This window comes from Acromyrmex echinatior, chromosome 6 (assembly GCF_024713525.1).
Source record: "Acromyrmex echinatior isolate Ae372 chromosome 6, ASM2471352v2, whole genome shotgun sequence".
NCBI classification, from domain to species: Eukaryota; Metazoa; Arthropoda; class Insecta; order Hymenoptera; family Formicidae; genus Acromyrmex; species Acromyrmex echinatior.
Window position 1 is genome coordinate 14,189,562 of NC_141857.1, and position 27,220 is coordinate 14,216,781.

Consider the following 27,220-nt stretch of genomic DNA (forward strand, 5'->3'; position numbering starts at 1 on the left):
TAGCAACACTTCCTCTATCGAATCGTGGTTGGCGTTATCACATAATGTTCCATACTAATATATGTATGCGTGCATGCGTGCGTGCATGCGTTATTAATATAATATCTATTTTAAGACCGTATATATGTGATAACACAAACTGTAGAAATGGCCTGAAATGGTCTAGCTGGATCTTAAATGCTTGTGTAAATTTATATACTACGTATGTAATTTCCACAAACGCGCGCCGAAAAGATTTTTCGATCCTGAAAACGCTAACTCTACTAAACTACCAGTAATATCACGAGTTAAATTGGCTAGCAAAATTTTTTATGCTTATTCGTATCTTCGACCTTAATAATGTTCAATAACATATTAAAATCCGTAAATAATTAATTCTTACTGCGAAAATTATTACCTCGGGCTGGAGTCAATCTCGGATCTCTTGCATTCCATGCGAGCGTCATAGGCTTTTAGACTACTGAGGCAAAATATATATTAATATACAATACATATTATATATTGTGACGTTTTCCGTCCGTCACAAGGGCCGCATGGCCTGATCGAATAGTGCAGTATAGCGTCCTGGGTCCTCTCACATTTTGGGGGCGGACGCACCTGCGCTTTTCCCGCGTCGTCGTTCGTGTACCTTATGAGTTCCGCGCTGCCGTTTTTATTTTCGGTGTATTCCCGTACCGAAGGTTACAGTGGTCGGTGACTCTCGCGACCTTGGCGGAGTGACGCAATCTCACCGGGGAGAAGAGGAGGAAGAACGATCAGGATTGAGAGTCCAGAGACGACCACTGAGGACAGACCCGCCGGGAGGCACGACACCTGGCCCCGGGTCGCACGCAGGTGATATCCTTTCCCCATTGTACGCTTTTTTGATTATCGCAAAGCATTTTTTATCGCACCCTCTTCCAGGCGCAAAGCGGATCGAGAGTCGGCACGACATGACGGGGAAGGCCACTCTACGCTACAAGGACGGCGAGAGCCCCGAATAGGCGCCTCGAGGCCACGAGGCGGCCTGAGAAAGATTACCGTGATCTCTCGAATTTCGCGCGCCAGGACATGCGATGGACATGACGCGGTTTCCGCGATTAGCGGAAAGCCGCGGGACCACGCGCCAATCAGGCGCGATAAGGCCCCCTCGTGGGGATAATGAGCTCTGCGTGCGCCCGGCAGGATTAGCGCTCGGCACTTGAGCTGTGGCCCGCTCGGAGAGAGCACGCGAGAGGACGCAGGACGTCAGCGGACTGCCTTCCAAGGTCAGCTAGAACGAGCACCTGCGCGGTGAGACGAACGTCACCTCTGTAAAGTCGCCGGGTTTCGCGTCCGGGAGGCGTAGCTATCGAATTTATATCGGACATATAAGAGTGAGTGCACGTGGCTTTGTCGTGTACCAGAGTTTCGCGGGATTAGAGTACGCGTGTCGCCTCCCGGAACGACCCTTGTCGTCGGGATAACTCTAGGGCGTCCGCCAAGGCCACAGCCTCGTCATTTGTTATCGGTTTTTCTTTTTTATCGCGGATCATATGTTGCGAAGTCCCGTGCCGTAGTATATTTGTCGCGTATCGTCTCTAGCGTCTGTAGCGTAAGATTTACCTGTTTATTCGGTTTTCTGTGTCATAACTCTTAAGGTCGATTGATAATCGCAATTGATGAGTGTGCGATTCTGTTGTATCGAGATTGTGTATTGCCGAGTTTGCACGTATTCGAGCCTCCCTCTGTGTCGCTTCTGAGCAGCGCGAGGTTCCGCGAGCGCGCACGAGGTCACGCCGTGTCCACGCTACAAGCTGCCGAATTCCTTAGCATGGCGAGGCGATGAAGTATGATTCGTATAATACGCGAGAGTATTTCCGTGTGGCGTGAGCTCGTGTCGCGGGAATTTACTGAAATTGATACGCCTAGCGTAAACTCTCGGGGCCTATGTGAGTCAGTTGTCGCGCTCAAGTAGAGCTTATCGTCTCAATTATATCGCCGGATATACCTATGAGTCGAAGACTCATTTAATATATTTATTACTTTTGTTACTGTTAAATTCGTGTGTACTTTATTCTCGCTCCTATTCGCTCCTCCAAACGATCTGCTATCCTCGATCACGAACCGCCCCCTCTGCTATTTCCGAGGCTGAGCTACCGGTTGAGAGTCCGTCGACATTCGCAGCTCATTAAAGGTGACATAAAGAGAATCGCGTAATTTCTGGAAAGAGTGGCACGCTCGCTCGTGTCTGGCGCCCAACTATTGTCTTGTGATTATGTACCGCCCTTGAGAGCGGTCGCGGAAAGACGTATTTCGGTCACGTTTCATTTAACGCCACCCATCCGATCGCCTACGAGAACCTTAGCTGTGAATGTGCGACGAAGTTGCGCCACGCTCGTAAGTGCGGTTGCAATATATATATATATATATATATATATATATATATATATACAGGGTGATCCAAAAGTATGGAAACGGCCAAATAACTGTGGAGGAATGCACTTTGGGGAAAAAAGTTTCAGACAAAAGTCTTAGGTTTTTTTCCTGGCTATTCAATCGTGACCTGAGATTTGACCTTGACCGTGACCTTGAATGTCATTTCAAAGTCAAATTTACTTTTTTAAATAGGAACACATATTTTTGACCACAGGAATGGAAACAGCGGAAAATTTTACGTCCGCCTGTGACTTTGATCATGATCTTGACCATGCCCTTGAAGGTCAGTTCAACATCAAGTTGACATTGTCAATGGAAATTCCTGTAAATTGGTATCTAGGGGTTTTCGGGGTCGCTGATTACGATTTTGAAGTCGATTTTCAAAAATTCAAGATGGTGAATCCAATATGGCTGACGAAATTTGAAAAAACTATTGAATTTTTCTGCAAATTAGTATCTGGGGGTTTTCGTGGTCACTGATTACAAATCTGAAGTCCGTTTTCAAAAATTGAAGATGGCGGATCCAATATGGTGGACGAATTAAAAAAAAATTATTGAATTTTCCTTTAATTTGAATCTATGAATGTTTTGTGTTGCTGATAACGTCTAGGATCTGCTATACCTGAAAAAGTAAGGTACACCCAGGATGTGCCACGGGGAGACTCCTAAGTACGATTTACATCCCATTTTTTTTTAATTTTTTTTATTTTATTGTTTTTTTTTTTGGTTTAAAAAATTATTTTGTATTTTTTTTTATTTCTTTTTATTTTTTATGATGAAGTGAGCACCCAGCTAACTAAGACAAGATGAAGTGAGTACCCAGCCAACTAAGGTAAGTGTTAATGTAGCGGGTTAAGATGATTTTTGTACACAAGCTTTTAAGTGTGTCATCTTAAAATTACTCTCTTCAAAGCTTGTGTTCAAAGATCATCTTAACCCGCTACATTAACACTTACCTTAATTGGCTGGGTGCTCACTTCATCATAAAAAATAAAAAGAAAAAACAAAAAAATTTTAAAAACCAAAAAAAAAACAATAAAATAAAAAAAGTTAAAAAAAAATGGGATGTAAATCGTACCTAGGAGTCTTCCCGTGGCACATCCTGGGTGTACCTTACTTTTTCAGGTATAGCAGATTCTAGACGTTATCAGCAACACAAAACATTCCTAGATTCAAATTAAAGGAAAATTCAATAATTTTTTTTTAATTCGTCCACCATATTGGATCCGCCATCTTCAATTTTTGAAAACGGACTTCAGATTTGTAATCAGTGACCACGAAAACCCCCAGATACCAATTTGCAGAAAAATTCAATAGTTTTTTCAAATTTCGTCAGCCATATTGGATCCACCATCTTGAATTTTTGAAAATCGACTTCAAAATCGTAATCAGCGACCCCGAAAACCCCTAGATACCAATTTACAGGAATTTCCATTGACAATGTCAACTTGACGTTGAACTGATCTTCAAGGGCATGGTCAAGGTCATGATCAAAGTCACAGGCGGACGTAAAATTTTCCGCTGTTTCCATTCCTGTGGTCAAAAATATGTGTTCCTATTTAAAAAAGTAAATTTGATTTTGAAATGACATTCAAGGTCACGGTCAAGGTCAAATCTCAGGTCACGATTGAATAGCCAGGAAAAAAACCTAAGACTTTTGTCTGAAACTTTTTTCCCCAAAGTGCATTCCTCCACTGTTATTTGGCCGTTTCCATACTTTTGGATCACCCTATATATATATATATATGGTAAAAATGTAGATCAGGGGAGTCACTCCTAATGACCTTGACCTTGACATATGTTGTCAAGATCATGACCCCGAGTGACCTTGAGGAAGTTGAGTTTTAATTGCAGGACATTATTCGTTAAGAAATTATAAACCAAAGAAGTTTAAGAAATAACTTCTTCTTTTTACTATATATGCTTTAAAGTCCATTCCCTCCCCCCCTGCAAAAGGGCGCACGACTCTCATCCCCCCTCCCCCTGCGTCAGGGGCACCCAACTCTCACCTTCGACTCTCACCCCACCCCTGTTCCCTCTGCTTCAGGGGCGCCCGACTCTCACCTTCGACTCTCATCCCCCCCCCCCAAACCCCTTGCTTCAGGAGCGCACGACTCTCATCTTCTACTCTAACTCCTCTTGCATAGGAAATTGTAAAAGTTGTGGGAAATTCTGGAATATACTTTAAAGAAGAAATGAGAAGGAAGCCGCTCTCTTCAATAAAAAATAATATTAGGTGTATGACTTTGCTCATTCGGTTTTCGTATAGATGGCTTTAGCGGTAAGTGGTGATCGAAATAAATAGATCATAGACGTCACACAATAAACTTGGGAATCTGTCAACATCATCCAAAAAGAAACATTAGTCGATTTGTGTCTGCATCATAAAGTTATTCTCGTTTGAAAATGTCAGTTTACGAGCCAAATTCTTGTCATTTGCGGGAGGTTTTAATTTTCTGCTTCAATATGAAGAAATCTGCGACTGAGGCTCATCGAATGCTTTCAAATATTTATGTGAAGCCGCTATTAGTGAAAGAACGTGTCATAAGTGGTTTCAACACTTCAAGAACGGTGATTTTCACGTCGAAGACCAGCATAGCGGTGGAAGAGAGAAGGTTTTCGAAGATGCAGAATTGAAGGCATTACTTGATCAAGACTCTTGTCAAAATCAAAAAGAATTGGCAAGATCATTAGGAGTGACTCAATCAGCCATTTCAAAACGTCTCAAAGCTATGGGAATGATTCAGAAGCAAGGAAATTGAGTGCCGTACGAGTTGAAGCCGAGAGATGTTGAACGACGTTTGTTTGTTTGTGAACAGCTGCTTGAAAGGCAAAGACGGAAGGGCTTTCTGCATCGCATTGTGACTGGGGACGAAAAATGGGTTCATTACGATAATCCCAAGTGCAGAAAATCATGGGGAGTTCCCGGCCATGCTTCCACGTCGACGGCCAAACCGAATATTCACGGCTCCAAGATCATGCTCTGTATTTGGTGGGACCAGCTCGGCGTAGTATATTATGAGCTGTTAAAACCGACTGAAACAATCACAGGCGATCAGTATCGAACGCAATTGATGCGTTTGAGCCGAGCATTGAAAGACAAACGGCCGCAATACAACGAGAGACACGATAAAGTGATTTTGCAGCATGACAATGCTCGACCCCATGTTGCGAAAGTGGTCAAGACATACTTGGAAACGTTGAAATGGGAAGTCCTACCTCACCCGCCGTATTCTCCAGACGTTGCTCCCTCTGACTATCACTTGTTTCGATCAATGGTACACGACCTGGCTGACCAGCACTTCCGGTCTTATGAAGAAGTCAAAAATTGGATCGATTCGTGGATCGCCTCAAAAGATGACCAGTTTTTTCGACGCGGGATTCGTATGCTGCCCGAAAGATGGGAAAAAATAGTGGCCAGCGATGGACAATACTTTGAATCATAAATGTATGACCAGTTTTTTACAATAAAGCCTCGAATTTCGGAAAAAAACCGCATGAGCAAAGTCATACGCCTTATAATAAAATCAAGATATTGGCAAATAAATTTAATTATCATGTAATGGATACATAGCACTCATAATATCGAAAAAAGCATGAATTCGATCACTATAATTATGCATTCTTTTGAATAAAAATTCTGCAATATAATGTAAATAATGGTAATCTCGAAATATCTGTACGCATATCTCTCCAAAGTCTTTCTATTCTGTGTATGTACACCATTTTCTACGATCGAAATTGTGTCATATTAATGAATTCATGTAAATACATTTTCAACGTTTGTAAAGCGTCTTACTTGTGTCGAAATAATCTGACTGACTGAGACTAACTGAAACATACCGATTAATACTATTCAAAATGATTGAAGAAATCAAAACAAAGATATATCAATATATTGTAATCCAAGATCAATGTATTGATCTCGCGAAGTGATGATTTATCTCCTCTGCTTCTCTACTTAGGAAACCAACGACTTTTCACGCGAAGGTGAGAGTCGGGCGTCCCTGAAGCAGGGGGAGAGGGAATGTACTTTAAAGCAGTAAATTCATATAGTAAAAAGGAGAAGTTATTTCTTAAACTTCTTTCGTTTATAACTTCTTAACTTCGTAACGAGTAAATATATATATTGTTACATCCGCGCTGAATCATATCACGAGCGAAAAGGATTGACAGGTGATTGCCAAGAAGACGCGGGCCGTTAGAGTTAATTCGGGTTTTGAACTGTCAACGAGTCCATTCGAGCTCGCTTTCTTCAGAAACATTATTCACTGTTACTTATGTGCCGTTGTCTCTGTGCGAGCGTTAATAAAGAGTCTAGTGCCTTTTTATAATTTACATGTTGTTATAATTGTCGGAACGACAATCTAAAAGAAAGGGGGAGTGTTATATCCGCGCTGCTTCGATTCTCTGCGCGCTAAATCATGTCAGGCGATTACCAAGAAGATGCGGGCCAGAGTTGGATCGGATTTTGAACTGTCAACGCGTCCGTTCCTTCCTCGATTGCTTTCTTCAAAAACATTATTCACTATTACTTTTGTGCCGTTGCCTTTGTGTGAGCGTTAATAAAGAGTCTAGTGCCTTTTTATAATTTACATGTTGTTATAATTGTCGGAACGACAATCTAAAAGAAAGGGGGAATGTTATATCCGCGCTGCTTCGATTCTCTGCGCGCTAAATCATGTCAGGCGATTACCAAGAAGATGCGGGCCAGAGTTGGATCGGATTTTGAACTGTCAACGCGTCCATTCCTTCCTCGATTGCTTTCTTCAAAAACATTATTCACTATTACTTTTGTGCCGTTGCCTTTGTGTGAGCGTTAATAAAGAGTCTAGTGCCTTTTTATAATTTATATGTAGTTATTTCCGCAAATCGAGCGTGCACGTTCGGGCTGGCGATTTGGTTGTGCATAACGGATAACGCACGGCGAATGTAACATTTTGGGGATTCATCCGATCCGGAGAATCCGGATGACGGGAATATTTCGCCTATCGTGACAAGAAAAACAGCTCAAATAATGGAGAGACGAAGAGACGATGAGAATATCAGTGGAGTTGAAAGACCCGGAAAGAATGTCCAAAAAGATCCCTCCGAGCTGCACGACAATAGTCGGAGCAGACACCGGAAACAACAGCCTTGCAGGTCGTGCTATCAGAAATACGATAGCTTCGGGAAGAACAGTGATCACGAGAGGCGGAACTGTTAGCGATGTTGCGGTGACGAGACGAGGAGCTGGCAAAGCTTCGAAGGAGATTGCCAGAACATGTATCCCAATAAAACGTCCAGCTAAGTCTTTTTAGTAATGTTCCGGTAAATTTCGAAAGTGGCGAGCGTGGCGATACGATAGAGCCTCGCGTACGTGGGAACGCGTTCGAGGCTCATGATAAGCTCGATTATAAATTAAAGCCCACGTAAAGATACACGTTCGACAGGGCGAGGGGGGGGGGGGGAGAGTGCCGTTGCGCGAGTTCCTCTCTCAAATTCGAATTGATTGCACGTGCAAATCGTTGGAGCGAAACGTCAAAGACGATCGCATTGGCTTCTTGTTTGAGGGAAAAGGCGCGCGCCATCCTGGAGTACGTGAAGGATATAGACAATTTAGAGTACATAGAGCTAAAAGATAAATTAGAATTGCATTTCGTAGAAGATTATTTGTCACAAACGACGTATTCTCAATTTACGAATCAGAAACAAAAATTCAGAGAAGATTTTGCCACCCTCAGTACTAAAATAAAGAGGCTATCACGTTTGGCGTATCCGGAGAGTACATACGCGATTTAGGACAAAATCACCTGCGTGCAGTTTGTTTCCTCGTTGTCAGACGGCTTTGTAAAAAGAACATTGCAACTCGAAAGAATTACTTCGTTGCGGTTGGCAATAGAAAGGGCAAAAGCTATAAAACTTATCTAGCCATAGAAAAGAAGAAAAAAGTAATCGGTATTTCGGGGGACATTTTAAGGAGAAAGAGGGATAAGAAGAAAGGAAAAAGAACAAAGTTAATTTTAAAGAAAATTCGCGAGAATATTGATTGAATGGAAAAGTGGGGCACTTCTGTTATGAGTGTCCGTAAAGGAGAAAAATTCGGGTTAGCAGGATGGGTTCAATTAGAAAGAAAAAGGCTTCGATTAGAAAAAATTGTAAAAATAAATAAAATAAAAAATACTTCGAGTTACTTTCGTTATTTCGGTACAATAGATAATAAGGTCTGTTTCTTTAAAATCGATATGAGCTCCGACGTTTCGATCCTAAGTAAAAGATTCGTCAATGAGAACGGGAAAAGATTAAAATGGGATAAGATAAAAATAAGCAACTATAATTTGAAATACCTTAAATTCCCTCACCGGGGAGAGGATTCCGATCGAATTTAAGGTTCTCGTTAAAGTTATAACTAGGAAAATGCTCCGCAGTACTTCTTATATTTATGGCAGAAATTATAGAGGATTCTGTATTAGGGAATATTAGATTTCCTGCAAGTGATGAACTTAGAAAACGTTTTCGAGTCTGCGTTCGGCTTCCAAGGAACGAGTAAAAAAGTAGTTTCGGGATGTTCTCGAATTCAGGATTTCTTGGGAAAAAGCCCTAGAGGGAAAATAGACATCAAAAAACTTCTGGTGTTCTTGGAGAACTTCTTGCGAAAAATTCCGAGAATTTAAATAAGTACAGAAAAGAATTTTTGTCACTCTTCTGGCGGAGTTTGATGATATTTTCGCGAGTGGGATTGTGGCTGGAAACTATGAAGGTGTTGAGCACGATATCAATTTAATAGGTTTTCTCCTATAAAGTAGACGTCCCTATAAAATGCGGGAGGAAGTTGATAGAATTATAGAGGATATGAAAGAAAGGAGAATTGAAGGATTGCAAAGCCCATGGGTTTCCTCAGCGATTCTGGTAAAGAAAAAAGATGGGACCCTAAGATTTTACATAATTACAGGAGATTGAACGCGATCACTAAAAAGATTCCTATCCACTCCCATGGATAGATGATATCATCGAACAATTATCGAGCAATTCCTAATTCTCCATGTTAAACTTAAAGAGCGAATATTGGCAAATTAAAATCCGCCCAGAGGATAGAGAAAAAATGGCTTTCTATGTTGGGCTTTAGCAATTCAAGGTGATGCCGTTTGAGCTGTGCCTTTTCGACCTTTGAACGGATGATAAAAAAGATTCTGCAAAAGTTTTTGGAAAGAATTTTGAAGAGATGATTTCAAATCTAAAAGAAGTTTTTCAGCAATTTCGATTGGCAAACTTGAACATTAATCCTAAAAATGTAATTTTTCGACAACGGAGGTTAGACATTTGGGACACATTATTTCAGCTAGAGGAATCGCTAGAAACCCAGAATAAATTGTGGCCGTAAAAGACTGGTCTATTCCATATAGTAAGAAACAAGTACGAAGTTTCCTAGGATTCAGTTCATATTATTGCAAATTCGTGAAAGGATTTTCCATCCTGGCTAAACCTTTACAAACTCAGTCAGGACCGATATAAATTTGTTATTTTTTGGAGAGGAATATCAAACGGCTTTTGAAGGACTGAAGCAAGCGTTGATATTCCCCTCAATTCTCTCTTTTTCCAGGGGGAAGGAGAATTCATCTTGGACACGAATGCTTTCAACATTGGAATCGGCGCGGTCCCGTCTCAGAGATAGGACGAGAGAATTATAGATTACTTTAGTCGGGTGCTTAGCAAAGCCGAAAGAAATTATTGCGCAACTCGTCAAGCGCTCCTGGCCGATCCGATAAAGTTTGCTCAGCATTACCTCTATGGACGAAAATTTATGGAACGGACCACGTGTTGCTCAGATGATTTTCGTCCTTTAGAAATCTGGAAAGGCAGTTGGCATCTGGAAAGCCCGTTAGATGGAAAGACTGCAGCAGTACAAATTTAAGATAGTTCATCGAAAAGGATTGACTCATAAAAATGCGGATTGATTATCTAAAAGAGAATATGAAGTGATATGTTGTAATTATGCCAAAGTGGAAGTTCGAAACATTCAAAGTCAATCAAGTCACCCGTATGATTTTCGAGAGGGAAAGTCTGGAGATTTGGCGTAGGGATCAGAGGGAAGATCTTAGCATTTCGATCATTCAAAGAAACGAAAATGCGCCCGTCTCGGGAAGGGATAACTACTCAAGACACTGCTTGTCGAATTTACTGGTGCTCCTATTGGAATGCTCTCATCTTGAAAAACGGTGTTCCGTATAAGAAATGGGAAGCTCCTAATTCGAAGGAAAATATTCTACAATTAATTGTACCTCAAAAACGTGTAAAACAAATCTTAGAAAAAGCTTATGACTCTCCTTCTGGTGGACTTCGGAGTGAAAATCTTGGAGAAGATTCGAAAGAAGTTCTACCTAGACTATTTGCAAACAGGATGTAGAAAATTAATGTAGGTCTTGCAAGATCTGCGTTTCAAAAAAGGAACCATCAGGGAAGGGAAAATCATCTCTACAGATTTATAACACTGGATGTCCCCATTTGAGAGAATAGAAATGGACGTACTAAGTCCTTTTCCCACTTTTTCTTTAGGAAACAAATATTTACTTGTCATTTGTAAATTGTTTTAGCAAATAGATGGAAGCTTTTCCACTTAAAAATATAAGAGCCTTTCTGTCCTTCACGAAATTGTATTTGTCTAGCCTTCTGGTCGCACACGTTAGGACCTAATTTTCATCCGGTCACGAACTTGATTATGAATCTGCTCAAGTTTTTCTCTTAACTTTCCAATGTACCTCCCTATCGATCCTTTTTCCTCTATTTCCGGCGAATTTCTCCTCTTAACAAATCTACGAGTAACTTGAGGTCTCGTCCGACACATACCTCAGTGGGGAAAACACCGGCTGCCTCATGTCTCAAAAATCTATACGCCAATAAAAACATTGAGACCCAACAAGATCTTAATCCTGTTGATTTTCGGAAAAGAAAGATAAATAAAAAAAAAACAATTTTAGAATTTTTTTTAAGAAGTTCGTCTCGCCCGTAGTTTTTGAACCGTGGTTTTTCCGCGGGACGGAGGGCATATGCCGAAGTGGGGACTGGGGCAGAGGTACTACGGTAAAAGCTAAATCCCCCCCCCCCTTCCTCGTCCGAAAAAAGAAATATCAAGGGCTCAAAGCTTTAAGGGAAGAGTTAAAAAGAGTTAAAAAAAAACTGATAGCTTTGGTGAAGCAAACGAAAGAAGCCCTTACCGATTTCGAAAGTAGAGATTTTATGGTTTAAAATGTTTTTTTAAAAACCTCATTATAACCATTTTTGACGGAGTTCCTCTATCTTGAAGTTTGCCTACATCTGAACAAATGATTAAAAAATCATTTAAAATCAGTATTAAAAAGAATCAAAATTAAAATTCATAGATCTCCGTGCACGGAAGCCTCCCATAAGCGCTGATCATGAGACGGGGACTCGGCGAGGAGACCTGTGCAACAGCACAGATTAGAGCGTGAAACCGTTTGGAAATGTTAATAGGACATCGAAATTATAATTGTCGGAACGACAATCTAAAAGAAAGGGGAAGCAATGTTATATCCGCGCTGCTTCGATTCTCTGCGCGCTAAATCGTGTCAGGCGGTTACCAAGGAGATGCGGGCCATTAGAGTTGGATCGGATTTTGAACTGTCAACGCGTCCGTTACTTCCTCGATTGCTTTCTTCAAAAATATTATCCGCTGTTATTACTTATGTGCCGTTGCCTCTGTGCGAGCGTTAATAAAGAGTCTAGTGCCTTTTTATAATTTATATGTAGTTATTTCCGCGAATCGAGCGTGCACGTTCACTCAGGCTGGCAATTCGGTTGTGCGTAGCGGATAACGCATGGCGAATGTAACAATATACACTACGCAAAAATATTAAAGGATCACCTATTCATCCTCAAAAATTGATAAAAATTCAGAAGAATGTAACTTCGTCAAAAAATAATCATAACAAGATTTTTAAAATAGCATTTTAAAGCTTGAAATTTCTACTTTCGAAATCGATATGATATTTCGATCTGATTGATGTTTTACGCAGCAATACAAACAGAAATAAGTATCCATCAAATCTGAAAATTTTATACAAACTTTACAAAGGTCTATGGTGCGAACTAATCGCACATAAATTCGATTTACAGCAGTCAAAAGAGTAACTCTTTACCTTCCATTTGCTTTTTTATTGAACATTATATGATTTTTTTCTATGAGTTATTCAACATTGAAACAAAAATGATCCCTTTTATTTGATTGTTGAATAACTCGGTGAAAAAAAATCATATAATGTTCAATAAAAAAGCAAACGGAAGGTAAAGATTCACTCTACTGCTGTAAATCATATATGTGTGCAATTTTTAGTTCACGCCATAGATCTTTGCAAAATTTGTACAAAATTTTCAGATTTAATGGATATCCACTCCTGTTTGTATAACTCCGTAAAAATCAATCGTATCGAAATGTCGATTACCGATTTCGAAAGTAGAGATTTTATGGTTTAAAATGTTTTTTTAAAAACCTCATTATAACCATTTTTGACGGAGTTCCTCTATCTTGAAGTTTGCCTACATCTGAACAAATGATTAAAAAATCATTTAAAATCAGTATTAAAAAGAATCAAAATTAAAATTCATAGATGTCCGTGAAAAATGATCACGGAACAATGTTTGATAATACGTTTTAAAGCTCAAGACATAACTTTCGAATGCTTCGAATCATATTTCTTTGCAAAAAATTTCATTATAAATGGCGCTAATGTAAATTAAACCTTGTAAAATTGAAGAATAAATTTTTTTGTGCACGTGTAAAACAAATTTTTTTCTGCAAATTTTTTTAAGTGTACCGTAGTGCTTAACATTTTCTACTTAAAATGATTTCTTAATCATTATAATTTTTTTCACTGAAGTGTAACAATTTGATGTGAATAATAAATTTTCAGGTGATTCTCTAAAAATTTATATTGTTGCCGCCGGTATTAGCATTACCCGAGGTATACCACGGGGCGGTTACGCGGTTGGACTTACACCGCGCGCGCGTGCATGTTGTGTGTGTGTGTGTGTGTGTGTGTGTGTGAGTGTGTCAGACGTGATTAAAACCTAGAATTGCCACCTCTATTTTGAATAGTCCTGGCACACTCATGGCAGAGTTGAAAACATGTAACTATTCCTAGAAAAGATAGGATTATTGTTCGACACGCCCGTGAACAATTATTTATTAATGCAAATTTATAATTGTTAGCCGTATTCAAAATCAGGCAACAACCTGTGCGTCAGATTAGTGCACAAATTATCAAAAATCGTTTAAGAGATACTCATTTGCGTCCTTTGCAAGTACTTAATAATTATCATGACGTGCTCGTTTAACATACGCACATCGTCAGAAGAACTCAAAGACAATGGAGCAATGTCCTTTTTACGGACGAATCGAGATTTTCTCTCTATGGGAATGACAGACGGCAAAAAGTATGGCATCGTCATGGCGAAAGGTATCGTCAGAATTGTAACAGACCAATTATAGGATTTTATGAAGGTTCAGCAATGGTTTGGGCAGGTATGTCACGGAATTCACGAACACCTTTGGTTGTTATACCACCACCTGAATTGACTGCCAGGAGATATATCATTGAAATTTGGCGTATATCTGTCCAATTTGTGATCAGATAAGAAACAGATTCATCTTAATGCACGATAATGCACGTCCTCACATCGCAAATGTTACGCGACAGTTTCTAAGACAGAACCAAATTGCGGTTTTATCATCCTCCGATAAGTCCCGATATCAATCCAATAGAGCATATTTGGGAAATAGTTGGTCGTCAATTGCGACGGAATTATCCACAACTAGAAAATTTGGGACAGTTAGCGGTAGCGTTCAGTCAAATTTGACAAACTATCCCATACCATACTATACTATAGTTCGCAATACGGAGATGTATTAATATGAGACAATATTTACAGGACTATTCAAAATAGAGGTGGCAATTCTAGGTTTTAATCACGTCTGAACACACACACACACACACACACACACACACACACACACACACAACATGCACGCGCGCGCGGTGTAAGTCCAATCGCGTAACCGCTCCGGTATACCTCAGGTAATGCTAATACCGGCGGCAACAATATAAATTTTTATATTTTTAAATTTTTATTTAGAAAATCACCTGAAAATTTATTATTCACATCAAATTGTTACACTTCAGTGAAAAAAATTATAATGATTAAGAAATCATTTTAAATAGAAAATGTTAAGCACTACAGTACACTTAAAAAAATTTGTAGAAAAAAATTTGTTTTACACGTGCACAAAAAAATTTATTCTTCAATTTTGCAAGGTTTAATTTACATTAGCGTCATTTATAATGAAATTTTTTGCAAAGAAATATGATTCGAAGCATTCGAAAGTTATGTCTTGAGCTTTAAAACGTATTATCAAACATTGTTCCGTGATCATTTTTCACGGACATCTATGAATTTTAATTTTGATTCTTTTTAATATTGATTTTAAATGATTTTTTAATCATTTGTTCAGATGTAGGCAAACTTCAAGATAGAGGAACTCCGTCAAAAATGGTCATAATGAGGTTTTTAAAAAAACATTTTAAACCATAAAATCTCTACTTTCGAAATCGGTAATCGACATTTCGATACGATTGATTTTTACGGAGTTATACAAACAGGAATGGATATCCGTTAAATCTGAAAAATTTGTACAAATTTTGCAAAGATCTATGACGTGAATTAAAAATCGCACATAAATATCATTGATGTATCGCAATTAAATGTATATCATAGCAATATAGGGAGGATTCTAAGCCATGTTTTGTGAGGGGGGAGCAAGATGAGGGTGGGTATTCGTTGACGCAGGGGGAACAGAACGCGAGGGATATTCGTCGGCACGAGGTGAAGCGAGGGGATTATGCAGGAAAGGTCCCAAGGTCGATGGTATCGGTGTTAACATAAACAACAATATCATTAGTTGCTTTGCATTTACACACAAGTGAAACTGAGTCTGAAATGAGCTGAGTATTTTAGATGCCAATTTTTAAATAATTTGTTTAAACAATTATTGTTTAAACAAATTGTTTAAAAATTTTACCAAACAAAAAAACATGAGTAATTTTTTTTTCGATTTTGCTATAAATTGTGTGGTTAGTTTTCGTGTTAATGCAATACCTAAAGCATGGATGGAAGTCGACTTTGCGCATGCAAACCGTTTATAAATTTTTTGCATAAACAAAGCACTAGATCGAAAAAATATCAAGAATAAAAGTTTCTTGTTTTTGAACGTAGAATCGAATGGCACTTCAAATTTAAAAAAATGGGCATTTTTAAACAATTTGTTTAAACCATTACTGTTTAAACAATCAATTTTTCGCAAAACGAAGAAACACGGTAATTTTTTTTTCGCTTATAATATAAATTACGTATTCAATTTGGCGCTATCACGGCTGTATTAGACATGGGCCTTAATGGGTCCTTTTTTTCTCCTTTGGTAATGTACTTTAAACTAATTAATATATAATAAATAATAATTATATAAATTAATTTATAATTATATAATAAATTTTATTTATGTTCTTCATATAAATAATCTAAATATAATAAATATTAATATAATTTAAATAAACGGGTTCTTATCATTTCATTTGATTTAATTAATAAAAAAAAGCTCAAGAAAACAAAAGTAGAACAAAGCTGAAACAAGAAAGCTTGAACGCAAAATTAATTCGTAAATATCGACAATAATGGACTCAGCTCGGATGATCTTGACCTTGGCATATGTTGTCTAGGATATGACTTTGAATATCCTTGAGATGTTTTTAGTTGGTAATACTCGTTTAAAGTTATCAACAAAAAAAAGTTCAGTACATAGTTGGGTTAGGATTAAGTGATTATATATCATTAAACTTTCCGAATATTTACATTTAATGAGTATATAATAACTTTTTTTTTAAGGTGGAGAAAATCTTCACGAACCCCTTCCCGGGGGCGGGAGGGGGGGGAGACCTCGCTCCCCCTCCGCGCGGATGGAAGACACTCCCGAAGACAAGTTTTTGTTTGTTCGCAGACAAGAGAATCGGCAGCCTCGCTCTCCTTTCCCGACCAAGATCGAAGAAGAAACTTGAGGACTTACCCACTAAAAACCCGACCCGTGCCCTCTGGGTCATTTGCAGGGGGGAGCAGAAAACTAGGCAAAAGGTACTGCATCCAATTCCTCGCCTGTCCATCATCATTGGTGTGTGGCGATCATCCCCTACTACAGATCTACATCCCGCGAGCGCACTGGGAGTCTCGGCATAACCGTGACGCGATTGGACGTATTCCAATCCCACGCCCATGGGGACTGTGTGAGTTAAGCTTAATTGCAGGTAAAACTCCCATGTAAAACTCTTCTCTCTTCTGTATCTCTGGGAGATGCTGTGCGACTATTTCTGGTACAAGACCATGGAATACACAGATCGGTTTGGCCGATTGGTGAGTCAATTTCTGACATGCTGTGTTCCATAGGGATCGGTCCTCGTTCCGATGTTGTGGAACCTCGCATATGACGTAATCGTCATCATCGTCCTTTCCGTCGGCTACAGCCTTGTCTGCTACGCGGACAATATTTTAATTATAGCTGGGAAAATAGGGCAAGTTGCTACCACACGAGCAAAAATCGCGATGGCCGAAATGATGCGGAGGATAAGAGAGATGAGTCTGGAAGTGGCGCTGAGCAAAACGGAGGCTCTCTTCTTTTATAATGGAAAGACCTTCGGTGCGCGGCCGCCGCCACAGTCCCACATCGATATGGGGTCAGTTCGAGGTGGGTCTCAAGTCCGGGCCGGATCCCTGCACCGCCGCGCGCGGGGGATGCGCCGCGAGACTTCCCCTCGCGGCGCTGAAGCATGAGGGGCGCCAAACTTCTGATTGGCGCCCCTTGGGGGGCTGGGGATCGCGGCGGGGGCCGTGATCCCCAACTCCCGCCCCCCAACACCAATTGGGGTGGCGGGCGCAGGGGGTGGTGTCCCCCCAGCGCCCAAACATAGGGTAGTCGGTGCCCTGCACTGCCCGGGGTCGTCATTTCGACGTCTATAAAAATCCCCGGGCGGGAATCGAAGTCAGCAATAAGCCGACTGGCCTGATGTATGCTGCACGCGTTCCTGGGAGTCCCTTATGCAAGGCCAGGTAAGGACACCAGGAGGGGTTTTAGTGAGTGCAAGCCCCACATAACCCCGGGCTCTCCCCCGAGGCCCGGGGTATGCGTCAGACATTTCCCCTCCGTTATAAAAAAAAAAAAAAAAAAAGGTGGATCTCAAGTTGAAATATTTGGAGCTCATCTTGGATGGGCTCTGGAAATTTGTCCAGCATGAGACAATTACTTCCAGAGCTGACAAGATAGTTATCGCCGGTATTTCCCTTGTGGACCTGATCGCCAAAGAGCGCGCCGAGTTATATTGGGCTATCAGGGAGAGGCAGGGGCTCCTCCCCCAGGCTGTAGACATGATGAGAACTATCCGAGCGTGAGTGGAAAGACTCCTACTCCCCCGAGCTTCCACAGCCGCATGATTATTGGGATCATCTAGTCCTGTCTGACCAAATGGCTGAACAGGATGCGGAGCGGACTGACATCTGATACAAGTATTTTCCGGGCACGGCTTCGGGGCATACCGGATAAAAAAGAAGGCACCAATAGTTGCCACCATTGTACAGCGGATGGAGACACGCTCCACACCCTTGTGGCCTGTTCGCATGGGAGCGGAGCGCGTCGAGCTCGAGACCGTTATAGGTCTAGACTTATCCCTCCCGATCGTCGTTACTAAGATAATCGAGAGGGAGGAATACTGGAGAGCAGTCCCCTTCTGCTCCAGAATAATGGGGCGGAAGGAGGAGGCTGAGATGGTACCGAGTGAGAAAGTTGTCTCTCCTGCCGACCCCGACAATGCCGGACTCGGGCACCTCACTCGTAACCTCACTGAAGGTACGACCTTTGGTGAAATGGACGCTGCCGCCTGATGCATCTAAGAGACTAAGATACTGCCGGGGGAACTTGCGCCCTACTCACTTTGTGCGCAACATGCAGTCCTTCGAGCGGTGTCCGGCGTGGAAGCCCCACCCGGTGCTGTCGCGCCGGCTGATTAACAATAGAGAAAGGAGGATCTCCACATACCGATAGCGATGGGCAAGGGGAAAACCGGATGCAATATCTTTGGTCTAGTTCTCGGCTCCCCCCTGCAAATGCCTCACAGGCTACGAATGGTATTTTTAGGCGATCGTTGGGCCCCTTCTCAGACCTCGGTCGGAGTGGGGAGGGCTGCCAAATCCCACACTGCCCCGGACGGATCAAAATCTGTCCCCTGGGATGTCTTCTCTCCGGGGAGAGGGGGGCGACACGCTGGGGTCTTCCCCCCCCCCAGGGCTCATATTTTTCCCATTTTAAAAAGAAAAAGGTTGTTATACTGGGTGTCTCAGAGCACCCGTACCACCCTTTTAAAAGGTAGGAATGTGTTTGTACAAAAAAATGGTTCAGACAAAATTTGCAGGATTTCGGGAGATCTATCTGATGGTGACCTTGAATTTGACCTTGAGGTCGACCTTGGGCATAACTCAAGGTCAAAGTACCGTTTTACAAATGTAAACCCTTATTCATGACATCACAAATGAAAATAGCGGAAAATTTTACGTCCGAATACGTTATCAAGCCTAGGTCAAAATTACCCTTAGAGGTCATGTGGAGGTCAAGTTACTTTTAGAGCACCCGTACCAACCTTCTAAAAGATATGGATGTGTTTGTACAAAAAATAGTTCAAACAATACTAGGTATTTACATAGCTATGATGCATCCATCTGCTGGTGAATTTGAATTCTATCTTTAGATTCATTTGTAGTCGTGTACATCGATTTTTAAAGATTCCTAATTATCAAGATCTTGAACAGTCGATGCCGCCTGTGTCAGCGTTACCCAAGATGTACCACGTGGAGGTCACAAGGTCGGACTTACACCTCGTCGGGGTGCTTTTTTAAGGTGGTTCCCTTTGCCGTCACCTTTGTTCGTACGCATGTGTTCAGTCTAGATTTTCGAAGTGTCCTCCACGTGCATGTATGCAAGCTGTTATTCTTCGTTAAAAATCATCCGTCACCCGACGAATTTCGACAGGATCTAGAGACTGAATGGCTTCTCGAATTCTGTTCTTCATGTCTTCTGAAGTCGTAGGTCGTTCGCGGTATACGAGGTCTTTTATTCTTCCCCACAAATAAAAATCCAAAATTGTAAGATCCGGTGATCGTGGTGGCCAGTTATGTGGACCATATTTACCTATCCATTGGCCGCGAAATATGCGGTTCAGTTGTTGACGAGCAATGACAGACGTGTGGGCTGGACATCCATCCTGTTGAAACCACATATTTAGACGTAGTTGAAGTGGAATATCTTCAAGTAAACGTGGGAGTTCGTTTTCGAGTAAATCGACTAAACTGAATTAAACTACACTAAACTAAATTAAACTGAACTGAACTGAACTCAACTAAACTGAACTGAACTAAACTTACTTGTTTGTTTTGCTTTTCTCCCTTTGCTCGCTTAAGAGTTTTATAAACTGTCGGTTTTTTTTTTTAGGTGCGTTTTATACTTAGGTAGGTAGGTACTTAGGTACTTCAATATTCGGGGATTATTATTCATTTATAGGTAGATATGTCTTACTCAAGCGAAGAAGCTGCGTTAATGTTGTCGGTTTTGGGTAGGGCTGGAAGTTTTCGCGAAGCTGAAAGAATGTGGTGAAATGAATATTCCGATCGTACACCGCATTCGCGCAATGTTTTCAGTCGTTTGCAACGGCGGATAATTCAAAAAGGTATCGTCCAACCGGATTATAATAAAGAAATGCAAATTCATCGTCCGCTTTGTGCAGTACGGGCACCTGATATAATTGCTTCTGCTCTTGTAAATCCTACCGATTCTTTAAGAAGACGAGAAAGAGATAGTGGAATAAGTAGAAGCACTATCAATAGAATTTTGCGAGAAAATTCATTTCATCCATATCGAATGTCACTTCACCAGGCCATGACATTGGACGATCATAGACAAAGACTGATATCTGACTGATTCTGTAATTGGATTACTCAACAATTACCTATTTTCCATAGAAGTATCTTGTTTTCTGATGAGTGCACCTTCAAAAGTGATGGCGAAGTGAACACACATAATCTCCGTTATTGGGCGCAAAAGAATCCACATTGGTATCGAGAAATCGATCATCAACGTATCTGGAAAGTCAATGTTTTGTGCGGAATTGTTGATACGCATATCGTCGGACCATTTTTCTTTGAAGAAAATCTAAACCGTTTTCTGTATGTCGATTTACTCGAAAACGAACTCCCACTTTACTTGAAGATATTCCACTTCAACTACGTCTAAATATGTGGTTTCAACAGGATGGATGTCCAGCCCACACGTCTGTCATTGCTCGTCAACAACTGAACCGCATATTTCGCGGCCAATGGATAGGTAAATATGGTCCACATAACTGGCCACCACGATCACCGGATCTTACAATTTTGGATTTTTATTTGTGGGGAAGAATAAAAGACCTCGTATACCGCGAACGACCTACGACTTCAGAAGACATGAAGAACAGAATTCGAGAAGCCATTTAGTCTCTAGATCCTGTCGAAATTCGTCGGGTGACGGATGATTTTTAACGAAGAATAACAGCCTGCATACATGCACGTGGAGGACACTTCGAAAATCTAGACTGAACACAGGTGACGGCAAGGGGAACCACCTTAAAAAAGCACCCCGACGAGGTGTAAGTCCGACCTTGTGACCTCCACGTGGTACATCTTGGGTAACGCTGACACAGGCGGCATCGACTGTTCAAGATCTTGATAATTAGGAATCTTTAAAAATCGATGTACACGACTACAAATGAATCTAAAGATAGAATTCAAATTCACCAGCAGATGGATGCATCATAGCTATGTAAATACCTAGTATTGTTTGAACTATTTTTTGTACAAACACATCCATATCTTTTAGAAGGTTGGTACGGGTGCTCTAAAAGTAACTTGACCTCCACATGACCTCTAAGGGTAATTTTGACCTAGGCTTGATAACGTATTCGGACGTAAAATTTTCCGCTATTTTCATTTGTGATGTCATGAATAAGGGTTTACATTTGTAAAACGGTACTTTGACCTTGAGTTATGCCCAAGGTCGACCTCAAGGTCAAATTCAAGGTCACCATCAGATAGATCTCCCGAAATCCTGCAAATTTTGTCTGAACCATTTTTTTAATACAAACACATTCCTACCTTTTAAAAGGGTGGTACGGGTGCTCTGGGACACCCGGTATATCCATTAAATGTAAATACTTCAAAAGTTTAATGATATATAATAACCTAATTCTAATCCAATCACATACCAAACTTTTTTGTTAATTATTTTTAAACGAAGGACAAGCATCAATTAAAACCATCTCAAGATCACTCAGAGTCACGACCTTGACAACATATGCCAAGATCAAGGTCATCTGGGCTATGTCGTCCGTTATTGTTCGACATTTATCAATTAATAATCTATTATCTTTAATAGAAAACACATGTTAACAATTTAACATACATTACTGTTAATTTTATCATCAGGTAATAAAATTAATCATCAGGTAATAAAATTTATACGTAAATAATTTCTTATTTTTAAGAGAAAATACGTAAAAATTATATTTAATTATTAAACTAAATTTAAACTTTAATCAACGTAAAATTTAAACATCAACATAACTTATAAGAACTTTGGTTTATTTATACATACTCTAGTATTGTTTCATAGCCTCATCTTCAATTGTTTTAAAAAATTGCTTCAACAATATACATATTTTTTCTTTAGCATCTCTAATATCTCTTTTTTTTAATCTAATTCTATCTTATAAAGTTTTAATTTGTTTACATAATATGATTGTCGTATCTCGTTACCTTTCTGCAAAATTCTAATCAACTTTTCAATCTGTCCTATTGATTTATCATAGCTTTGTACAGCAGAAGTTCTTTTAACATCTTTTTTCATTGACACCGAATTTAAAGTCAGGATTACAGAAATGTGTGATGTGTTGACAGTTGCAATAGTTGGTGTTTCTACGTGTTGTTTTTATGTTTGTTGAAGATTTTTTTATGTTATTAGTGCAATATTGTCATTGCTTAAACTTTCTTCTGATGGGTCATTCTTTTCAGGCATACCTGCAAAAATAATTTTGAGGAAACAATGAGTTTTATGGCATAGGATCTCGTATTATCTCTTGATTATTGCATATTATAAAAAATCTTTCTCCACCTACATCATTATTTATGTTACATACATTTGAATTATTTAAGCACTCCTGCAAAAACACGTATATAAATTTCTGTCCTAATATTAATTTCTTTATATGTTTCAAAAATTATTATACAATATGGCAAAGATTGCTTACAAATTGCATGTTAGATTCCTGCATTATATCCTTCCGCGACTATTGAACCTATAAGTGCTAAGACATTTTGATCCATTTCTGTTAAAATCTGATTTAATGTAGGTCCTTCACCAATTTGTTTTTCATGCTTCTCATCATCAATCATAGTATTTTTGGCTTTAATAGAACTTCATATGTCTTGCCAAGTATATAATATTGATAAAATAGGCTCAAGTTATCCAAAGCATATAATTTTTTCTTGTATTCAAAGAATTTCAGTCTATCAATATACGTATAATACATACCTTCCCCTATTGTTGTTTCCAATCTTTTACTGCACTAGGTATATGATGTAATTCGTCTGTATTTTTTCTCATAATTTCTGCGCATGTTTAAAAATAAATGTTGCAGAAAACTTTCCACTTTGCAACTCTGGATGTTTTTGCATAAATTCTGTAATTTAACAAATATTATAGGACATTTGTATTAAAAAATTAATAAATAATTGTTGTACTGTAACTATTGTTTATTTAATTAACTTTAAACAAAATATAAAAGGCATTTACTTTCAAATTAGTATATCTTTAAATACTAATTATAAAGTTAAATACTAATTATAAAGTTTTATAGTAAAAAGAAGCTCGTTTGTGAGTTTAAAGAAAAAACTGTTAAAACTATGAAATTTGTATTCCAGATTTTAAAAAAGATTAAATAAATGAAAAGCAAATTACTTATAAAGCAGCAATATTTTCTATTATATTTTTCTTTAATATTTGCACAGCGTTTTTGCACTGCATTTGATATTAATGCCATTTTAATTCGCTCAGGAAGTTTTCACTCAGGAAGGAAAACTAAATAATTACTCATTATTAATATTATGTAACTAATAAAATTATGTAACTATTAATATTATGTAACTAATAATTTTATTATTTTCACATAGAGCATCATAACATTTAAAAATAAATACAACTCACCTGCTACATTTTCTTATAACTTTTTTACTATTTAACAGCTACGAGGGCAAGTCAATAAGTTTTTAGAAAAACATAGTAAAACACATTTTTTTGGATCGATTCATTTTTATTTCTCAACATAGTCTCCTTTTAGCTCGATATACTTAATCCAACGATTCTCCAACTTTTTCAAGTCGTCCGAATAATATGATTTGTCCCTTCAAAGTAAGCTTCTGTTTCGGCGATGAGCTGCTCTCTGGTGGTGAATCTCTTTCCTCCGAACCATTTCTTCAGGTTTGGAAATAGGAAATAGTCGCAGGGAGCTAAATCTGGCGAATATGTTGAATGAGAAAGCAATTCGTAGCGGAATTTGTTGAATTTGGCCATCGATACCGGACACGTATGAACCCATGCATTGTTTTGATGGAAGAGCACTTTCTTCTTTACCAAATGGGGCCGGTTTTTCTTTAAAATGTTGTTGAAATGGTCTAATAAGGAGTAATAATAATCGCCATTGATTGTTTGCTTCGACGGAAGAATCAATGAATTATATCGCGTGCATCCCAACAACCTGTGGCCATCACTTTTTCGGCCGACTTCATGGTCTTCGCCTTCTTCGGAACTGATTTACTCGGTGAAGTCCATTATTTTGACTGTTCCTTCGTTTCGGGTGTAAAGTAATGGATCCATGTTTCGTCCACAGTAATCGACGCAGAAATTCATCTGGATTATGTTGAAACATCTCCAAACATTGTTTTGAAATCGTCACACAGTCACGCTTATGGTCCACAGTGAACAAACGCAGCACCCATCTTGCCGAGCTTTTTCATATCCAATTGTTCGTGCAAAATTGAAATCACTATGCCATGTGATATGCCTGTGGCCTCAACAAGCTCGCGCACTTTCACTTGTCGATCAATCAAAACAATATCGTGGACTTTGCCAATGATTTCTGGCGTAGCAGTCTCAATTGGACGTCCAAGTCTGTAACAAGTACATGCACCTCGTGCAATGCACAAGTACATTGCTGCTGTTGTTGTTGTTGTTGCTGTTGGTGTAGATCGTTGTTGTTGTTAATGTTGTTGCTGTTGATGTTGGCGCTGTTAATGTTGTTACTGTTGATGTTGTTGTTGATGTTGTTGCTGTTGCTGTTGATGCTGTTGCTGCTGTTGTTGTTGCTGGTGTTGGTGTAGGTGTTGTTACTGTTGATGAACCTTAATCTTATACAGTTTCTCGAGTCTGCTCTCTCGGCGGTATCTTTAACGTTTGGTAAACGATATGTATTTTTCATTCATTATTCGATAATAAATCTATGTCTCATCGTACGCAATAGCAATTTCCTTAATTATAAAATGCGCGTCGTAGTCGGATAAATTGTGAAAGATGATTGAAATATAAAACGAATTTCTGTTGGGTTCCATCTTCCGTACAACGGCAATGAACGGCAATGAACGGCACTTCCTGATTATTCTGGTTACTAAATTCAAACCACTTGTCATCCACGCTCAGCAGTCAAATGGTGCAATCATTCATCTTTTGACAGTCCATTGCATGCGACTGCAATATTTCACACGAACTAAAGTAATGGAGGTACCTGTAAATAGAGAAATTATTTTTCATTATATATATATATATTTCTTTTTAATATTTTTTTTATCAGCTTTTTATTATACTTACCGGTCGCAGAAATATTTCTTGTAATCTTTTTTCTAGTAATTTGCGATCTCACGAGACGCGACAAATTTTTTATTCTCAAAGTAAGGCTGATACGTGGATCTTGCACGTACAGCACGTTCTCCTTATCGTCGGTGAGCCGCGGAGAAAAGACCTATCCATTTTTGATACCGTACACATTGATCGACACCACGTTCAAATGTTCAAATTTGGAAATGTCTTTTTAACATCATCAGAAACTCAATATCCGTGTGATTTAGCACCGTCGTGTAGTGCGGATACGATTTACGATTCACATGTTTTTTCAATCGGATATAGAGCGGCACCAATCACGCGAAGTACGCATTGGTCTCATGGATTTCATGTTGATTATCACCCTCTTCAGCATAATTCTTCGCGACTTCGATGTGGCATTCCGCGCAGGATTTAGTTTGTCCATGTTGACAGTTAAGTTGAGGATTCAGCTGTCGCGCTCCTAGAATTCTTCGAGCAATGCCAACGATGATGAGCAAAAGAATCATTTTTGCTTTAACATTGAATAACTCGATGAAACAAAATCGTACCAAGCTTCGTAAAAAAGCAAATTAAAGATAAAGATTCGCTCTTTCAAATGATGTAAATCGCATTTGTGTATAATTTTTAGTCCACTTCATGGAACTCCACAAATTTAGTAAAAAATTTTGAGATCTGATATATCTTCATTTATGATTATGTAACTTCATAAAATCTTCATGAGACCGTTTTTTAAAGTAACGATCTGAAAAGTAAAGGTTTCAAGCTGTAAAATACTTTTTTAAATATCTCAATACGATTTTTGATGAAGTTATTCTATTTTGAAATTTGCCTATTTTTGCAGAGTGAAACAGATGTTGCGTTAATTTTGTTGGCCAGTGTGTATATATATATATATATATTTTTTTTTTTTTCATATTAATGTGGAAGATTATGTAATAGCGCCAGCTATGATTCGATAGAAGAGGTGTTGCTATCTAGTACAGAGTCTCGATGTAGGGTGGAGCGGGGCTAGTTGGGATATTTTTTTAATTGTTATAAATCTTCATACAATTGTGGTAGACCAATGGTAAATGCTTTAAAACGTTGCATGTTCATCTGATTCAATTAAGTATTTATAAATTCTTAATATATATCTCATAAATAAGAAAATATATTACATTAATTACAAGGATGCAATGTGTCCTAATTATGGGGCATGTTGAACATCTTCGAAGGATAAGTTAAACCATGAGGATAATCATTTAATGAAGTTATATATTATTAAAAACATGAAAGGATTATGTGTATATTAATCCAATTTTTATTATTTTCATCTTAAGTATAATAATTTGTAATAATCTTTTTTTTTAAATACTTTAACTCACAAAATTAGAAAAATTAAAATTTTTTTTGCTCTTTATAATAACAATTAAACATAAAATATTAGGTGTTGGAATTAATTCGTAGCGTTTTTTAATGAAAGAATGTTATTTATTTCACATGAGCATTAAAAAATACATTAATGAAAGTACTTCCCATCACTTGTAAAACGCTACGAATTAATTCCAACACCTAATATGTTTAATCGTTAACATAGAATAAAAAACATTGATAAAACAGATTTTATTTAAGCAGTTGAGTTTATGAGGTTAGTTATGAGATATTAGCCCAACAAGCTACATATTGATGTTGACTGAAATATTTTTTTATAACTGAAAAACAGTAAATAAAATATTAACTTGAACATTATAGTTAAAAAATACGTTAATAACTTATATCTAAACAATACATTTTATTTTTATTAGT

The 27,220-nt window shown here is 38.8% G+C and overlaps 2 protein-coding genes across 8 annotated transcripts in view; both read right to left on the minus strand.

The window, feature by feature from the left end:
• The window catches only part of LOC105154229 (putative G protein-coupled receptor CG31760), a 246,683-nt gene that overhangs the window by 56,829 nt on the left and 162,634 nt on the right, over positions 1 to 27,220 (minus strand). The gene's annotated exons all lie outside the window — the stretch shown is intronic.
• Positions 21,917 to 25,754, minus strand: LOC105154227 (uncharacterized). The gene is made up of 3 exons (XM_087406862.1): positions 25,424 to 25,754; positions 23,768 to 25,340; positions 21,917 to 23,243 (listed from the first exon to the last, which is right to left on the minus strand). Exon 2 carries the CDS (start codon positions 25,035 to 25,037, stop codon positions 24,666 to 24,668), a length of 372 nt encoding a protein of 123 aa, XP_087262988.1. The 5' UTR covers positions 25,038 to 25,340; positions 25,424 to 25,754; the 3' UTR covers positions 21,917 to 23,243; positions 23,768 to 24,665.

What these genes read in the sequence shown, in the direction of transcription:
- LOC105154227 (XM_087406862.1), bottom strand. Translation starts at nt 25,037, where the DNA reads ATGAAAAATACATATCGTTTACCAAACGTTAAAGATACCGCCGAGAGA.